General features: G+C 37.1%; 3 protein-coding genes across 9 annotated transcripts; 2 read left to right on the top strand and 1 right to left on the bottom strand.

The window, feature by feature from the left end:
• Positions 1 to 620: 620 nt before the first annotated feature.
• On the top strand, positions 621 to 7,853 carry vimar (visceral mesodermal armadillo-repeats). Of its 6 annotated transcripts, XM_076364479.1 has the most exons (13): positions 621 to 740; positions 1,188 to 1,333; positions 1,436 to 1,514; positions 4,344 to 4,472; positions 4,585 to 4,818; positions 5,089 to 5,255; positions 5,494 to 5,725; positions 5,810 to 5,956; positions 6,062 to 6,457; positions 6,533 to 6,665; positions 6,745 to 7,010; positions 7,083 to 7,240; positions 7,675 to 7,853. In XM_076364479.1, the coding sequence occupies exons 1-12, from the start codon at positions 722 to 724 to the stop codon at positions 7,202 to 7,204; spliced, it is 2,070 nt and encodes a 689-aa protein (XP_076220594.1). In that variant the 5' UTR covers positions 621 to 721; the 3' UTR covers positions 7,205 to 7,240; positions 7,675 to 7,853. The 6 variants fall into 6 exon arrangements, with proteins under 6 accessions (XP_076220594.1, XP_031841091.2, XP_031841090.2 ...); XM_031985231.2 differs by lacking the exon at positions 1,188 to 1,333 and adding an exon at positions 3,990 to 4,217 and having other exon boundaries at positions 7,083 to 7,853; XM_031985230.2 differs by lacking the exon at positions 1,188 to 1,333 and adding an exon at positions 3,990 to 4,217 and having other exon boundaries at positions 1,436 to 2,488; positions 7,083 to 7,853.
• On the bottom strand, positions 2,637 to 3,881 carry LOC116430723 (transmembrane protein 242). Its single transcript, XM_031985232.2, has 2 exons — positions 3,649 to 3,881; positions 2,637 to 3,433 (listed from the first exon to the last, which is right to left on the bottom strand). The coding sequence occupies exons 1-2, from the start codon at positions 3,689 to 3,691 to the stop codon at positions 3,057 to 3,059; spliced, it is 420 nt and encodes a 139-aa protein (XP_031841092.1). The 5' UTR covers positions 3,692 to 3,881; the 3' UTR covers positions 2,637 to 3,056.
• Positions 7,854 to 8,413: 560 nt separating the features above from the next.
• On the top strand, positions 8,414 to 14,442 carry Sec24AB (Protein transport protein Sec24AB). Of its 2 annotated transcripts, none has more exons than XM_031985236.2 (17): positions 8,414 to 8,600; positions 9,538 to 9,697; positions 9,807 to 10,450; positions 10,536 to 10,682; positions 10,763 to 10,878; positions 10,961 to 11,063; positions 11,149 to 11,275; positions 11,347 to 11,456; positions 11,528 to 11,759; positions 11,855 to 12,012; positions 12,104 to 12,329; positions 12,423 to 12,752; positions 12,840 to 12,950; positions 13,042 to 13,214; positions 13,289 to 13,624; positions 13,739 to 13,842; positions 13,915 to 14,442. In XM_031985236.2, the coding sequence occupies exons 2-17, from the start codon at positions 9,559 to 9,561 to the stop codon at positions 14,024 to 14,026; spliced, it is 3,168 nt and encodes a 1,055-aa protein (XP_031841096.1). In that variant the 5' UTR covers positions 8,414 to 8,600; positions 9,538 to 9,558; the 3' UTR covers positions 14,027 to 14,442. The 2 variants fall into 2 exon arrangements, with proteins under 2 accessions (XP_031841096.1, XP_031841095.1); XM_031985235.2 differs by having other exon boundaries at positions 10,961 to 11,069.
• Positions 14,443 to 15,495: the final 1,053 nt, after the last annotated feature.

The raw sequence follows: 15,495 nt of genomic DNA, 5'->3' as shown, positions 1-15,495 counted from the left end.
ACACTGGTCTCTTGAACTTACCACGGGAATAGGTAATGCAAGTGTGCCTTAAGATGGATCGAAAGATTTTCTTCTGGTTCGTTGAAGGGAACAGGATTCGGGGGGTTCAGAGGATCTAATCGAAGAACATCGAATATGTATGTAACGCACAAGATATCTGCAACGCTTCAGCCTCTGTACCCTTCGATTATTCGCGTTGCTTTTACGACGAAGCACGACAGAAAGTTCGCTTATGTCTTTCTTTCTCAGAGGTTTCACTTTATTTCTCCGAGAGGTGTGCAAACTATGGTAATTTCAAGCGCGCGTTTACTCTGTACACTCTTACAACAGAAACAAACAAACGAGAAGAAAAAGATACTGTAATTGAGAAAATTCGATATACCTCCGATCTTTCTTTGACTAATTTACACGGCACTCGCATCGTAATCATTCTAATCCATCGTTCTTACTGGTAGCCGGCGATGCCGTGCGAAAACGGCGGGATTATTGGAAATACTTGATTCGAAATTCAAATCCCCGTGCGATTTTGCGAACTAACGATCGATCATTGTATCGATCGATCAACTGCCTTCCGATGTCGATATATCGTTACGATATCGAACGATCGATCAAATCGTTCGCGCCTTTTTTTCAGCGAGGTTAGCGTCGCCATCTTGTAAGGGAAGAAAGAAATTGTTATTCGAAACGAAACGCGACATTCGAGGAGAATAAGAAGAGGACGATGTTGTCGATGAAGAACAGTAAGTTTCTTTTCGAGAAACATTTCGGGAAATTCGATTGTTGTCGCGTCGGTTTTTCGTTTGCGCGAGATAACCTTGGTTTTAGGTTATGCGAACAGCGCGAGGTTATAAAATGAACAATTTCTGTTCCGATGCATCGAAGTGTCCCGGGTAATTGGCGGGCGATCGCTACCGAGCAAACAACGAAATGCGAAGCAGATTAACGTACTGCCTAAATTTTAGCCTGAGAAATTAACCGTTCGCGATTAGGGGTGCATGAAACCAACGCAAATTAAATTGAATCAAATAAGAAGAAGACGAGAAAAACGAGAAGAAGACGGATAGAAAAACGGATAGTAAGGTTTTAATTTATCTTTCGTTTTCTTTCTCTTGTAATTGTCGATTGTTCATTTTTCCGTTTGGAATGTCGAGTTTTGATTTGTTTACCAGCACTACGGTGATTTTTAGAGCGACTACGGATCCGCGCAGAGACACCGCCGAACGTAACCAAAGCGAGACCACGAGAAAGAGAAATTTCCTCTGTGAGTTTATTTTTGCGTGCTTACGAGAGAGGGGTGTATCGTCGAACGAGAGAACAATTGTACGATCTGTTGGTACGGTTTCGTTTGTTGCTTACCTACGATTTTCTTTGCTACACGTGGACATGTATGTTAAATAATAATAATGGTTTATGACATTGTGTTGTTGGTTTTCAGCGTTGTTTTGCCCATGTTTCGATTGAAAAGAGACAAACAAACGGAGAACGGAGAGAAACGAACAGCTTCGATTGCAAAAGTAAATATGTAATTATGGTAATTACTATACGATTCACTCTTTCGCTGCGAGAGTCCTATCCGTCGTGACACTCTCGTCGACCTTCAAAGATGCAAGGCGAGTTCCATTAACACGTTCACTGCTCTGTCAATTATTTATTTATTTACTTTTTCAAAAGTGACAAAGGTACCATTTAGTCACTTGTGTGTCTACCGTGGCGGTCAACGTGTTAATGATATCGCTTGAAAAACAATGTCTTCGAACGATAACGATAACTGTTAACAAACGACAGAAAAAGAGAGAGCAGCTATAGTCGGCCGTCGTGGCAAAAGAGTTAGAGTTAAATACAGGAATAAATTGTTCTCTTCGCGATCAAGAACACCGAGACGTTCCGTTACGGTAACGACGCGTGTTTCGAACGCATCGAATCCGCAGTCGACCATTTAGAATTATCCGTATCGATACTTTGATAACCGAGGGAATCACACCTCGCCGGACATTGTTCTCTGTTCAGAAGTTTGTAACTGAAATTGTCGTAAATTTTGGACTAATAAAAATACTATTTGAAAAATAGACGTTGGGCCGAATCTTCGTCGTCGTTTCGCACGATTATTTTATCTTTCGAAATTTTTCTTTTCGGTTTCAACAATGTTCGTTTGCCCAAGTTTGCCGTCAACTACGTAACACGCTGACGCAGTTGCAAATTCCTGGGTTATTACGAATTCTGCTAATTTGAAATTCTGTTTATGGAGATTCATGATTTATTGCGTATTCAGACGTTTTTTAACCGTAGATAACTGATTTGAGAATGCTGTCAGCATTTGAAAATGAAAAATAAAATCATTTTTTTACCTGGTATCAATGCCAGGAACAAAGTTCGTTAAGGAAATTTGCTACGCAGTCAGACGGTTTTTTTTCAAATGAATTAATAAGAAATCGGTCAGTCGGACTGTTAATGCGATATGCTGCAAGATTTACTGTCCGTAAGGCAACTGGTACGAATATTTCATATGAATCTTTTTCATCATTTCTTTTATAAATTTCTCAATTCGAGCAAATTTCGATTGAATATTTCGATGGAGTTGTGTTAGAATTATATTTTATGCGAGTATAACAATACGATAATTAGTATCAAACATTTATTTGTAGAAAAATACAGGTTCTCCTACTTCGGTGACTATAAGAGAGATAGTTTCTTTTATTCTTTCGAATTACAAAATAATATTCAACATCATAATTATTACTCTGTACAATATGTACAACATTGTATGTACAGTGAACTTAGCCGTTATTAATCCAATGTCTCTTGTTGACTAAGAATAGTATGAACATCCTATATACAAGAATGCAGAACGAGGCACTGCATTACAATCTTTACAGAACGCGCTATAACAAATATTTTTGTTATCAAAAACATTAATAGAAATGTAATACGCTAAAAGCATAGTGTGCAGACTTTGAAACTGTCTTCCTTGCAGTTTTATCTAAATGCCTTCATAAATGAAAAGAAATTCTTCACGGTAACTATTCCTTCTGTTTTTTTATTCTATTTTACATGTAAGATCACTCTTCTTTGCCCCACTCTTCGGAAACATATCTAAGTAAATCGGTAAGATTCTCAAATTCCGTTCTACTTTGTGGGGGATTGTTCTTTGGTATGCGTGGCAAAATGGATCCCATTTTTACCCGAAATTCTTGCGCATTGGTAGCTCCACTCAGCTTCCAAATACCATAAAAGATTAGTCCACAGCCCCCGATTGCCCATACAGAGCCCCAGAAAAGAGCTCTCATGGCAAGGGCTGTTCCTGATTCTGGTAAAGCCTTTCCTCCCATAACTCCCATATCAAAAGCTTTCATGTCTTGCTTCTTGGCTGATGCTAATGCACTCGAAAAGCCAATCAGTGCAGAGACGCCAGCTATACCACTTAAGAAGACTGTGGCTGCAATATAGAACGAAAATACTTTAGAACATATTTATGTTTCCTTGGACAATGGAATATGCGTAAATTTCAGGGAACTTGAGTAGAAACAGATTTTGAATAAGATAAAATCATTGTACTTTGTCATGTTCTATATAAATTTAATTTGTTTGGTCATAATTAACGTGAAATTTCAGTTTAATTGATAAATTATTATTTTTCTAACATTCACCTACCGTATAAATTCTCTTTTTGTTTGTCAGTCTTTTTGTTAGACATTATTGCTGCTTTATATTGAAATGTTTAGTGTATTATTAAAATATATCACGTAACCGTGATAACAATTACGAATTTTTCAGAATCTCCGAAATAATTCGAAGAAAATTGCATGAATTACGAAAACACATCCATCCTTGATGGTTTTGTATAGACCACGGACTAACCAGTTTGTAGATAGACGCGTAACGTTCATTATTTAAAAATATGATTATATTGTTAGAATAATTCGAGAATATTTTTTAAGATAATTTATTTTATGAAACAAGTTTTCTTTATTGTTATGTTAACATTTTTCTAGGAACACACCTTTTCCTGTACTCGACTGCTATCCATTTTGGTTAGTTTCTTTAGGAATATTTTTTGCGTCTAATACCAGAAGACTAACTTCTTCCTCTAATAATTTACAATTTATGGAAGATCCTTTAAAGATGCTGTGTCGGTGCTAAATGAATTTTGTTAGAATTGATTTCAAAAAAACAATTTATTTCTATAACATTTGAATCGAAATAAAAAAGAATAATGGAAGGTATGGAAAAACCATTGAAATTGCGTTGTTAACAAGAAGTTCAGTTCAATTAATGTTATTAGTTGTATAAAGTATTCTAAAGGACGGTTATCACAGTGCTAACGTTTAAACAACTTTCTATTTCAGGTGAATTGAAGCACAATATTACAAAGTTATTGGAAAAGTTGCGATTCGTTGTAAAATCAGAGAAAGAAATTGAAGATATTATCCAAGTTTTGGATTCTATTGTTAATGTTAGTAAAACATCTATTGGAGGTATTTATCAATTTTTATAATACTTTGCAGTATTCTAGTTGTAAATAATTGAAGATAGTCAGTTTGTAGTGTTACATTTTATTAAAGTATGGAATGTATTCATTTTTTTTAGAATTTAATGAGTTCGCAGTGGATGATGTATTCTTAACGTTACTGTACCACGAGTCTAAAGAAATTATTGCAAAGACTGCCAAGGCAATTGCAGAAATTGCCAAAAGTGAAAGGGGTAGGGAGAAATGCACTACAACAGACATAGTGAATGCGCTGATAAATTTATTGAAAGATGATCGTGTGGATGTTTTAACACAAACTTCCAGGGCTCTGGGAAATATTTGTTATCAGAATGGTAGGGATCTTTAATCCCTAATGATCCAAATTTTATTCATGTATGTAGCTGTTAGTAAGGTCATTATTATTATTATTACATAACATCTTGGATTTGTTGTCGGTTAAATAATCATATTTAGTAAGTTATAATTTCCCAAATTTGTGGAGCTGTAAGTTACAAAGTTTATTAAACGGTCAATTAATTCTTAATCAATATGTATTTATATTATAACTCTGCAACAGAGTTTCTGGTTGTTATCAATATATTTTATTTGAAATATCTTTATAGAAAATGGTCAGAAATTTGTTGAAGATCAAAATGGATTGAAATCGATTTTGGCAGTGCTGGAGAAAAGTGTTACATTGAAAAATGTAGAAGGGGCACCGTTTCTTCGCAATGTTGTCGCGGGTCTTTTGTTAAACTTTCTTATCGACCGATCGTCGGTAAACGTACAGGTAATAAATTTGAGACTTTATAGTTCGCAACAGTATTTGATAACGGTTAATTTATCGCAAACATCCTAGTATGTTGTTATAAAAAATGGCATTATATTGTTACTTGAGTACAAGAAACGAATGGCACACAAAAATGAACACTCATTAATACATGGTTGCACTTGACACAATTAGCTGAAATGACATACTAGTGCATTCATGGTAATTAATATGTTAATCTGTAGGAAAACTTTCTTAGGCATTGCAACAGGAAATTGTACCAACTATATGCAGTGTGTTGGAGATTGACGGTACTGCGGGAGGAGAATCCGCAATGCATATGCTACAAATACTAGGGATATTGGACGATGCTGATATAGAATTTCTAAATGAAAGATTAATAAAAATATTGGTTGATATTTTGACGAGCGACACGTCGTCAGAACTTTCAGGAATGTGTTTAGAACTCCTTCATGGCCAAGCAGAAAATGGTATATTCATTGTCATTTAACTATTATTTATATTAATCAGAACCTTGCGAAAGTTTGATACCAACTAATACGTATAAATTACAGAAAATGCAAAGCTGTTGCTCGCGAAAGCAGGAGTCTGCGAATTATTGTTGAAACTTTTGGAAAAACATAGTCCGTATTGCACAGACGAAGTAGCTAGGTCGGTGCTGAAAGTTGCTTGCAATTTAATCATCCTCGTCTTAACTGGAGGTATATTAATAAAGAGATTTATAATTAACTGGTTCATTAGCAATAACTTGCATATAAAAAGATATTATTAGAATAGAATTGGTAAACACTCCTCTTCCCTTTTAGATCAGAGTATGAATAGCTTGTACGACAACAGTAATGGTGTTGTATACAAAAAGTTAGTCGAGTGGCTTGACAGCGAAGACAAAGATTTGCAAATCACAGCGGTATTAGCAATGGGCAACTTCGCGCGTACCGATGCCCATTGCAAGCTCATGGTTACTCAAGGTGTTCACAGGAGTCTTCTTAAACTTCTGCAGGATAATAACACGGACACTGCTGATATTAGATTTCAACACGCGTTACTCAGTGCTTTGAGGAATTTCGTTATTTCTCCAGATAATAAACTTGTAATATTGAAAGATGGGTTAATAGACATTTTACACTCAATGTTAAGTATTCCATCTTATCCTGTGGTTTTTAAATTGTTGGGAACTTTAAGGATTGTTATTGACGGTCAATGTAAGATTGAATTTCAAAAAGTATTGTACCCCTTTTGTAGCATATACATGTGAACTAACAAATTTGTTGTTACAGGTGAAGCTGCTGTAGAATTAGGGAAAAAAAGCGACTTATTGAAGAAAACTGTTGAATGGTGTGACGTAGAAGAGCACCCTGGAGTTCAGGGTGAAGCAAATCGATTAATTGCATGGTTAATTAATAACAGCAGGTCGACTGATCGTTATAAATATTTCTTGCCATTCTTGTAAATATTTCATCGTGATTACTATGTAAAATCTTTATTTTAGGTGCAAGGAAATTTCACTTTTGATGATAGAACACGGAGCAGTGCCGCATTTAGTTAAAATGTTGATGTCCCAGCACATCTTAATGCAAAATGAAGCGTTGATTAGTTTAATGATATTGACTACAAGCTGTTTAGCAGATTGCGAGAAACTTCTGCTGGAGACTGATATAGGAGAAAAGCTTTGTAGATTTTTTGAAGTCACAAACAACCTGGAAATACCAATTTTACATAATGCTATCTCATTGTTGGATAATATCGTTAATTCAGGTATTTTATGCTGCGTTTATTCTTCATCACGAAAGACATACATTTCACTTTTAAATGATATTTAAATTTCAGACGTATTGAGAGAACATATTAGAAAAAGTAATTTAAAATCATTGTGTCAAAATATGGTTGATAACAACGGAGACTTGTCTGTCGAAGATAAATTAAAACAGATTTGCGAGAAACTTAATTGAATAAGGAAAATATGAATATTATAACTGTTTTAAGAGGTACGGGTAACCACATTTCAAATCTTTCTTCCCAGATGAAAATAAGTCTTCATACTACAATGTATTCAACTGTCTCATATCAGAAGCAATATTTTTATAAAATCATAGTTACGAGTAACAAGACACCCTGCAGAAACGTAACAATTACGTTACAGTATTATTTTTAATTAAAATCATCTTTCTATTCTTATCAGTTTCCGTTGTAACATTCTGTTGCATCGTTATAAATAGACTGCTGATGTTTATGCGTGCATATGGAAAATATGCAGAGAATACACAAGTTATTTGCAAAATAACAATTATACCGATTTCTGTCCAAGTTTTGCTAATTGTATAAAATTACGAATTTGCATAAACATCCTCTATTTAGCTGTACGCGTTTAGTTGGTTAATCTTCAAATCAAAATGAATGTATTTATATGTGTATTAACTAGGTCAATTTTTCACCATTCAACATAAATACGATTTGTCAATTGACTGTGGTAAAAGCAACTAAAAATTCGTGGACTAACGAAAGTTCTTGAGAAAAAAGGAAATAAGGAAAAAAGAGAAAATCAAAAAAAAAACATCAAAATATGTGTGTACTTTTAGGAAATTGACCAAACTGTAACATTCACGCGACCAATTAACGAGATTCACATTCTATCGAATCTATAGACGATAATCTAGAAATAGTAGAGCAACTTTCGTTTCGTTTATTAATTTTAACGAACCAGCCGGTATTTTATACGTAGAATATATTTTCTATTACTTGAACGTTGAACGAATCAATCGAAAATGTAACGTTACGACACAAACCAGACCCGTCGACCGACAACTTAACTTCCGTATTCAGTGTTTAAGAAAATGAAATAAATGATACAGATATTTTTCTCATTTTACATATTTTCGCAGGTAACGAATAAAATTATGTAAAGGCAGAACAGAAACAGTGGCTGACTATTTCCCGTTCCTTTACTCGGTCACCATACACCCTCTTACGAAATCAACGATAATCCCCTCGATTTTTACGTACAACTAACCATCCAAATTTTATTCTAATTTCCATAGAATACATTTGAAAAATTAACGAGTCCAGTAGTATCGGCGATCACGGTATTGAATAGTATTTAATTCGACGTGGAGCGGATTTAGTTGTGTACGTTAATGATTTCAAGTGCGTAGTTCACGGTTGGCCCGCAGAAGGGAAAATGGCGCCCCGATCGGCTGGGCTGCCACGTAATGTTGTGTGTCGCCTCGACGAGGTACGTCTCTTCGACAATTAACGGCGAATTACACCGTAAAAAGTGCAATGTACGTCACTTGGTGCAGTGAGATCTAAAGTTTTGTTTCTTCTTGCCGCGGTAATCTCGTCAAGAAGGTAAGGGGAGTTTCCGGTCGAGTGAAAACCCATCGACAAGCTTGCTGTGCACAGCACCCCAACATCGACGTGACGTTTTAACCTTTCGCTCTTTTCTTGTCTTCTTAATCTTTAGAAATTCCTGCAGCTCCCTCCTGCCCCTCCTGCTCGAATCCTGGATCCTGAATTGCAGATTTTTTTCGTCCTTTTCCCACCACGAATTCTTGTTCCGTGAGTAATTATGTATTTACCTCCCGATCGCGAACTTCCTTCGTGTCATCGTTATTTTATTTCATTATATTTACTGGTTCTGTGATCTTGTTTTCGTCGTTTTGTCATTTTTTCTTTTTTTCATTTTTTCTTAGCATTGCTTTATTATCCCCCTTGACTTTTATCACAGTGTATTACCTTGTTGTTCTTGCCTCTTCAATTGGAGCATATTTCTTTTTTTCTGATATTTCCTTGAAACTTTTGGAGATACTTGACTGTTTTATGACTTGTCGTTTCTTAATCTCTTATTCTCTGTTCAATGGTTTAATTTTATTACACATCGTATGTGAAATTGATATTTCAATTCGAGAAGTCAGAGTTGTTTGATTTGGTTTATTCGCGATTATGCTTGTATCGGTTTATTGTTATTGAATTGGTGAAAGGTTTCGGTTCATTGGACTTGTTTCTTCAAAATTGTTTTACAACGAGAACAACAAGGAATAAGGATCAATGGTTCAAATTTTATCTGACGTACGACCAGTAATATTTCTTGAGTTTCGAATGGAAGAACCTGAACCATTTGTTATGTGTACATATGTGTATCTTTGTCCTTGTAGTTTGTGTAATACTCGTAGATATAAGGATGTTGTATAGATTAAATTAAATTAAATTAAATTTCATATTTGAAATTACCAAAGGAAATTTCTCTAGTTTCACTAGAATATTGAAACACATTTTCTTTGTTCAGTGACTTTTGGAAATTAGCAACATGTCTCAACCGACAGACTATCAATACCGTACGTATGGTAACGAGGGCAGCTTGAAAGGTGGTCCCCGTCAAATGGTAAATGGGCAGGCAAGCGTGACCCACCATAATGGTATGCAGTCTACAAATTATAACTTCACAGGTATGTATTAGAGTAAATTAAGAAATGTACAAAGTAACTTGGAATCTTGAGGCTAAACTGTGCGAATAAATTATAATATTATATCAGTAATTAAATATTTTTATTTCAGGTACACCATCGTCACAATCATCGCGAGATCCATCTAGAGAAACGTCGAGAGACCCATCTCCAACTCCATATCTTTACAACCAATATAGATCACCATTACCTCGTCCACCAATGCCTCCACCGATTAATGGTCAACAAAACACAATGAATCCTGTAATGCCACTGCCAGCAAGGTTACCTCCAACTCAGCAATACCCACCGATGTATAATGTTCAGAATCAATTTCAAGTGCCTGTGACACAGCAGCAGCAGCCACCTCCAAGAGATGAATTAGCAAATCCACAAGTTGAACCGCCCAAGCCGCCAATATCTGGATTCGATCAGAATCTGTCACTCAATTCAGCGGCTGAAACAAAACCGTACAATGTCGATAATCAAGATAACGTGGTGCAAGGAATACAGCCGTATTCACAGGAACAAAATCAGTTTCCAAATCCTATGCAACCACCCAGGGGACAACCGATTTACCAACAAAATTTCGGAGGACAACGAATGTATGCCAAAAATGCGCATGGTATGCAACATGCCGCTGCTGCTGCTGCTGTACCAAATCCAATGTCTTACGGAGTGGTTGGAAGCGGGCCACAGTTGCAAGCGAAGCCTTCTTCAACTTCAACTGTCGGATATCCTGGACAGCAGCGAACGGTATGATATTTTTTAATTGCATTTCAATTATACTGAAATCATTGTACAAGTTGTGTAGAATTAATAATTTGAACTTTTGTTTTAGTATCCAATTCAACCGCCAAATCCAATGAACATGCAGCCTGATCCGTTGAACAAACGCTACCCAGAACCGTACCCTGATCAAATGAATCAATTAAACAGTCAGATGAACATGATGTCAGTGTCACAAGCTGGTTACAATAAACTATGGGTACGTCGTTGAAGTGAAATATAATATAATTTTGTCAATTTGATGGTAGAGTACATACATATAGAGTATTTGTCTTTTAGGGAATGGAGACTATCGATCTTTTGCAATGTAGAAACGTTTTACCCCCGGAGAAAGTGGAACCACCAAAAATTAAACTTCACAGAGAGTTCTTGGACAGTGTTAATTGTAGTCCGGAGTAAGTACCTCGGAGCAAATAATATCTATAGTATTGTATACAGATTGAATTAGCAAAATTTATGCTTTACGCATTTTTCCAGTATTTTTCGGTGTACGCTCACCAAGATCCCGGAATCCAATGGTCTACTACAAAAATCTAGATTGCCTTTAGGAGTTTTAATTCATCCGTTCAAAGATTTGAATGTACGTGTACGTTTCGCGACTATAAATATTTTACATGTAATTATCGGTGAACCGAATGTTTGAAAAATTTCTATATTTCGTACAGCATCTACCGGTAATACAGTGCAGCACGATTGTGCGGTGTCGTGCTTGCAGAACGTATATCAATCCATTCGTATACTTCAACGATTCAAAGAGATGGAAATGCTGCCTCTGTTACAGAATAAACGAATGTAATTATAAACTCGTAAAATTATTTGCTGTAAGATTATTTTTCGATTACATATAAGCATGGGGTTTTCAGTGCCAGAAGAATTTCAATTCGATCCCCTAACGAACACTTACGGAGATCCATCGAGACGACCAGAAGTGAAAACCAGCACAATCGAATTTATTGCACCTAGCGAATACATGGTAAGACATTGTCGTATTATCTGGTATCAAGAAAGACGGAGTAATTAGAAGGAAAACTGAATATGTTACAGTTGCGCCCACCTCAGCCAGCAGTGTATCTGTTTGTTCTGGACGTTTCGAGGTTGGCAGTGGAAAGCGGTTACTTGAACGTAGTATGCAATGCGATATCAGAGGAATTGTCAAGGCTGCCGGGTGACGGAAGAACGCAAATTGGATTCTTGGCAGTGGACTCTGCGATACATTTTTTCAGCATACCCGACAATGTATCACAGCCTCAGGAGATGATTATGCTCGATATAGATGGTAAAGTGATCCATATTTAATACACAGTGTAGAGTAGTGGAGATTTTGCATTTGACGGATAATCAAACGACACGGGGGATCTCTTTTTTCTTCAGATGTTTTCCTTCCGTGCCCTGAAAATCTAATAGTCAATTTAAAGGAGCGTGAGGAATTAGTCCGAGATTTATTGGCTCAGTTACCTACTAAATTCCAAGGAACTCACGACACGAACAGTGCTTTGGGTGCAGCATTACAAGCTGCGTATAAGCTTATGGCAAGTATCATCGAAGAAACTGTGTTCGTTATTTAGGAAAAGGATTTCTTCCGAGCGATCGAGTAAGTCAGACGTGTCAACTTTATTTCAGTCGCCAACTGGTGGACGCGTGACCGTCTTCCAGACTTGTTTGCCAAACGTGGGTCCTGGACTGTTACAAGCACGGGAGGACCCTAACAGCAGAGCAAGCAAGGATGTGCCACACTTGAATCCAGTTACGGACTTCTACAAGAGATTGGCATTGGACTGCAGTGGCCAGCAAATCGCAGTCGATTTATTCCTATTGAATAGCCAGTATTGTGATTTAGCCACGCTTTGTACGCTATTTTCAATATTGAAATATTATTCTGAGCGCTCACCATGGAAAACTGTGAGGAACGGGCAGGATAATTTTCATTTTCATTTTCCAGCGGGTATGTGCAAATTCTCTGGGGGCTGCATATACCACCTTCCATTGTTCCGGGGATCGAAACCGCAGAACGCAGAGACTCTCGATAGAATACTAAGGCGTTATCTGGCCAGGAAGATCGGTTTCGAGGCGGTGATGAGAGTACGATGTACGCGCGGCTTGAGCATTCACACTTTCCACGGGAACTTCTTCGTCAGATCCACCGATCTCCTCAGTTTGCCGAACGTGAACCCAGACGCCGGTTTCGGTATGCAAATCTCCATAGAGGAGAACCTCTCGGATGTCCAAAACGTTTGTTTCCAGGCAGCTTTACTTTACACGTCGAGCAAAGGTACGAGTTACACTCGAAGCGAAGGATACAACACGGTACGACAAATAAAAATCAACAAAACAAAACATCTCCTGGGAAATGTTTTAGGTGAAAGAAGAATCAGGGTGCACACACTGTGTCTACCGGTCGCTTCGAACCTGGCGGATGTCCTTCATTCCGCTGACCAACAGTGCATAGTAGGCCTACTGTCGAAAATGGGTAGGTGATTCATTCGAAAAGCAATCGTACGTTCGAATCGGTTAATCCTGTGATAAGTGCTCGATTCATTGGGATATCGTTGCTTTCGCAGCTGTGGACAGGTCTCAGCAATCCTCTTTATCCGACGCGAGAGACGCTTTGATAAACGTGGCCATAGACGTCTTGTCAGCCTATAAACTGACGCAGCCAGCGATGTCCGGTGGTCTCCTGGTTCCTGGAAGTTTAAAACTACTGCCTCTTTATATCATTTCCCTGCTCAAATGCGTGAGTGTCTATCGCGAAAGATTCCGTTGACTTTGAAGTTGAAAAGTAACCGTTGTTTTTCTCGCGTCCTCCAGATTGCCTTCAGATCAGGAATGAGTACGAGACTCGACGACCGGGTATTCGCGATGTGCCAGCTAAAAACTCTGCCACTGTTCCAACTGGTCCAGATCATTTATCCAGATCTCTATCCAGTGCACGCGCTCGAGGACCGGAACACGAAAGAAGTCGACGGGAAGCTTTGCCCGCAACCGCCCAGACTGCATCTGTCTGCCGAGAAGATACATTCTAGGGGCGCTTTCCTCATGGACGCCGGCGACCGGATATTCATTCTGATCGGCAAGAATATTCATCCCACGTTCTGCTGCAACGTACTCGGTGTCACCGCTTTCGCTTCGATACCAGAAGAATTTGTAAGTACTGGAACAAGCGTGTGCTAGTTTTGGTTCTGGTATTACGGTCTCTAATGAAAAAAATTGCCACGAATTGCCGTGGGGAACCGAAATAAATGAAATAAATGTTTCCAGTACGAGTTACCGGAGATCGACACGCTAGATAGTGAAAGGTTGCGCAATTTTGTATTTAGCTTGCAAGAAGAGAAACCCTATCCCGTTTCTGTACAAATTATTCGGTAAGGGAACGTCGATGTTTCACGCGAGAATATTATTGATATCCGCCTGACGATTTCGTTGGTCGTTTCCAGAGACGACAGCCACTTCCGAACGCTCTTCATCGAACGATTGGTCGAGGACCGGTTCGAGTCCGCGCTGAGCTACCACGAGTTCGTGCAACACCTTAAGACTCAAGTGAAATAATGATAGACGAACTTTCGAGCTTGGCTGAACAACGGAGGAAGGAACATTGACACGTAACAAAGCCATTGTTGATTACAGTGAAAGTGTTTAGCAATCGTGAACTGTGTTAAAGAAAAATTTGAACTTGGAAATGATTGTTTAATCGGTTGATTAGAATGGAACACTTAGAGATATAAAGTCCATATATATATATATGTATATTTATATGTATATACCTCTGCTGCGTATATGCATATACATATACGTATATATATGAAAGAGATATACACATTTATATGTGTATGTACATATACGTGTATGTATATTGGTAGATATATATACATGTATACATTTATGTACGTATACGTATGTAGGAATGAATGTTATTATTGTTTTAAGAGGTGTTGAAGCATTTAAATATAATTCAATTGTAATTATTATTAATTATTATTATTATGATTTTACTATCACAATGATTATTATTATTATTATAATGATATTGTTACCTTTGTTAATCGCAGTACTTTCTTTTTTTAGACTCATCGGGTTTTCTGTAAATGCTTTTCTATTCCAGAAATTAAACGTCAATAGAATTTTCTACAACGTCCGGACATTTCTTGTACCGTTTCACAGAGATTTCCTACTTCGAGAGAAGCATTTTACGAAACTGTTTTCGGTCTTTTTTTAAATTAATTTTATACGATCTATACGTTTTAAGTGTAATATACTTTTCGATGTAACTATAGTTAGCCAAATTTCTTTCTTTCGGACCGATATGATTTTGTAAATAATTCATTCTATTGTTCTGTGTCTGGCATGAAGATTTTACAATAAATTGAGAATCGAACGTATCGGCCTGATAGCGCGAAGCAATATACATGTACGTACAAAGTATTTCATCGGGTATAATATAATCGGTGGCAACAAATTCCAGGAACCAAAATAAGATGAATCGAAATTTTAATAATTATTATCCGGTTTTTCCTTCTTTACGAACGCGTTACGATTGGAACGGTTAATATGAAAGAAAAAAAAACAAAAACAAAAACATTAATGTAGTAGACACGGCGATAGAATAAAAGTATTATTGCTAACGTAGTGAAAAATGTGAAACGTCACATGCCATATTATTTTCCTTAAGAGATTCTTGTATTCTTCGAATACGTGTTCCTTTTACGAAGCATTCTGTACAGAAATAGAATCTATAGAATGCTGTATCAAACATGGTACGAAAGTATAATTATTTTCTTGATAATCGTACGAAGAAATCACTTACTGATGGAATAACGATATTGTTACTTGTTGCTAACGTTAACATAACTAGTATGCTACAATACATTAGTGTACAGGGTGCCTTTTAGAACGTATTACGGAATTCACAGGTACTAACGAAGAATCGGTTAATAATTTCATTCTAACGTTAGACCGCGTCGGTTCGAAATGAAATTCTCTTCTCCGACTTTGATCAACAGCGCAACTGAACGGCATCA

Source organism: Nomia melanderi, chromosome 2 (assembly GCF_051020985.1).
Source record: "Nomia melanderi isolate GNS246 chromosome 2, iyNomMela1, whole genome shotgun sequence".
Lineage (NCBI taxonomy): Eukaryota > Metazoa > Arthropoda > Insecta > Hymenoptera > Halictidae > Nomia > Nomia melanderi.
This window is presented reverse-complemented; position numbering and strand designations above follow the sequence as displayed.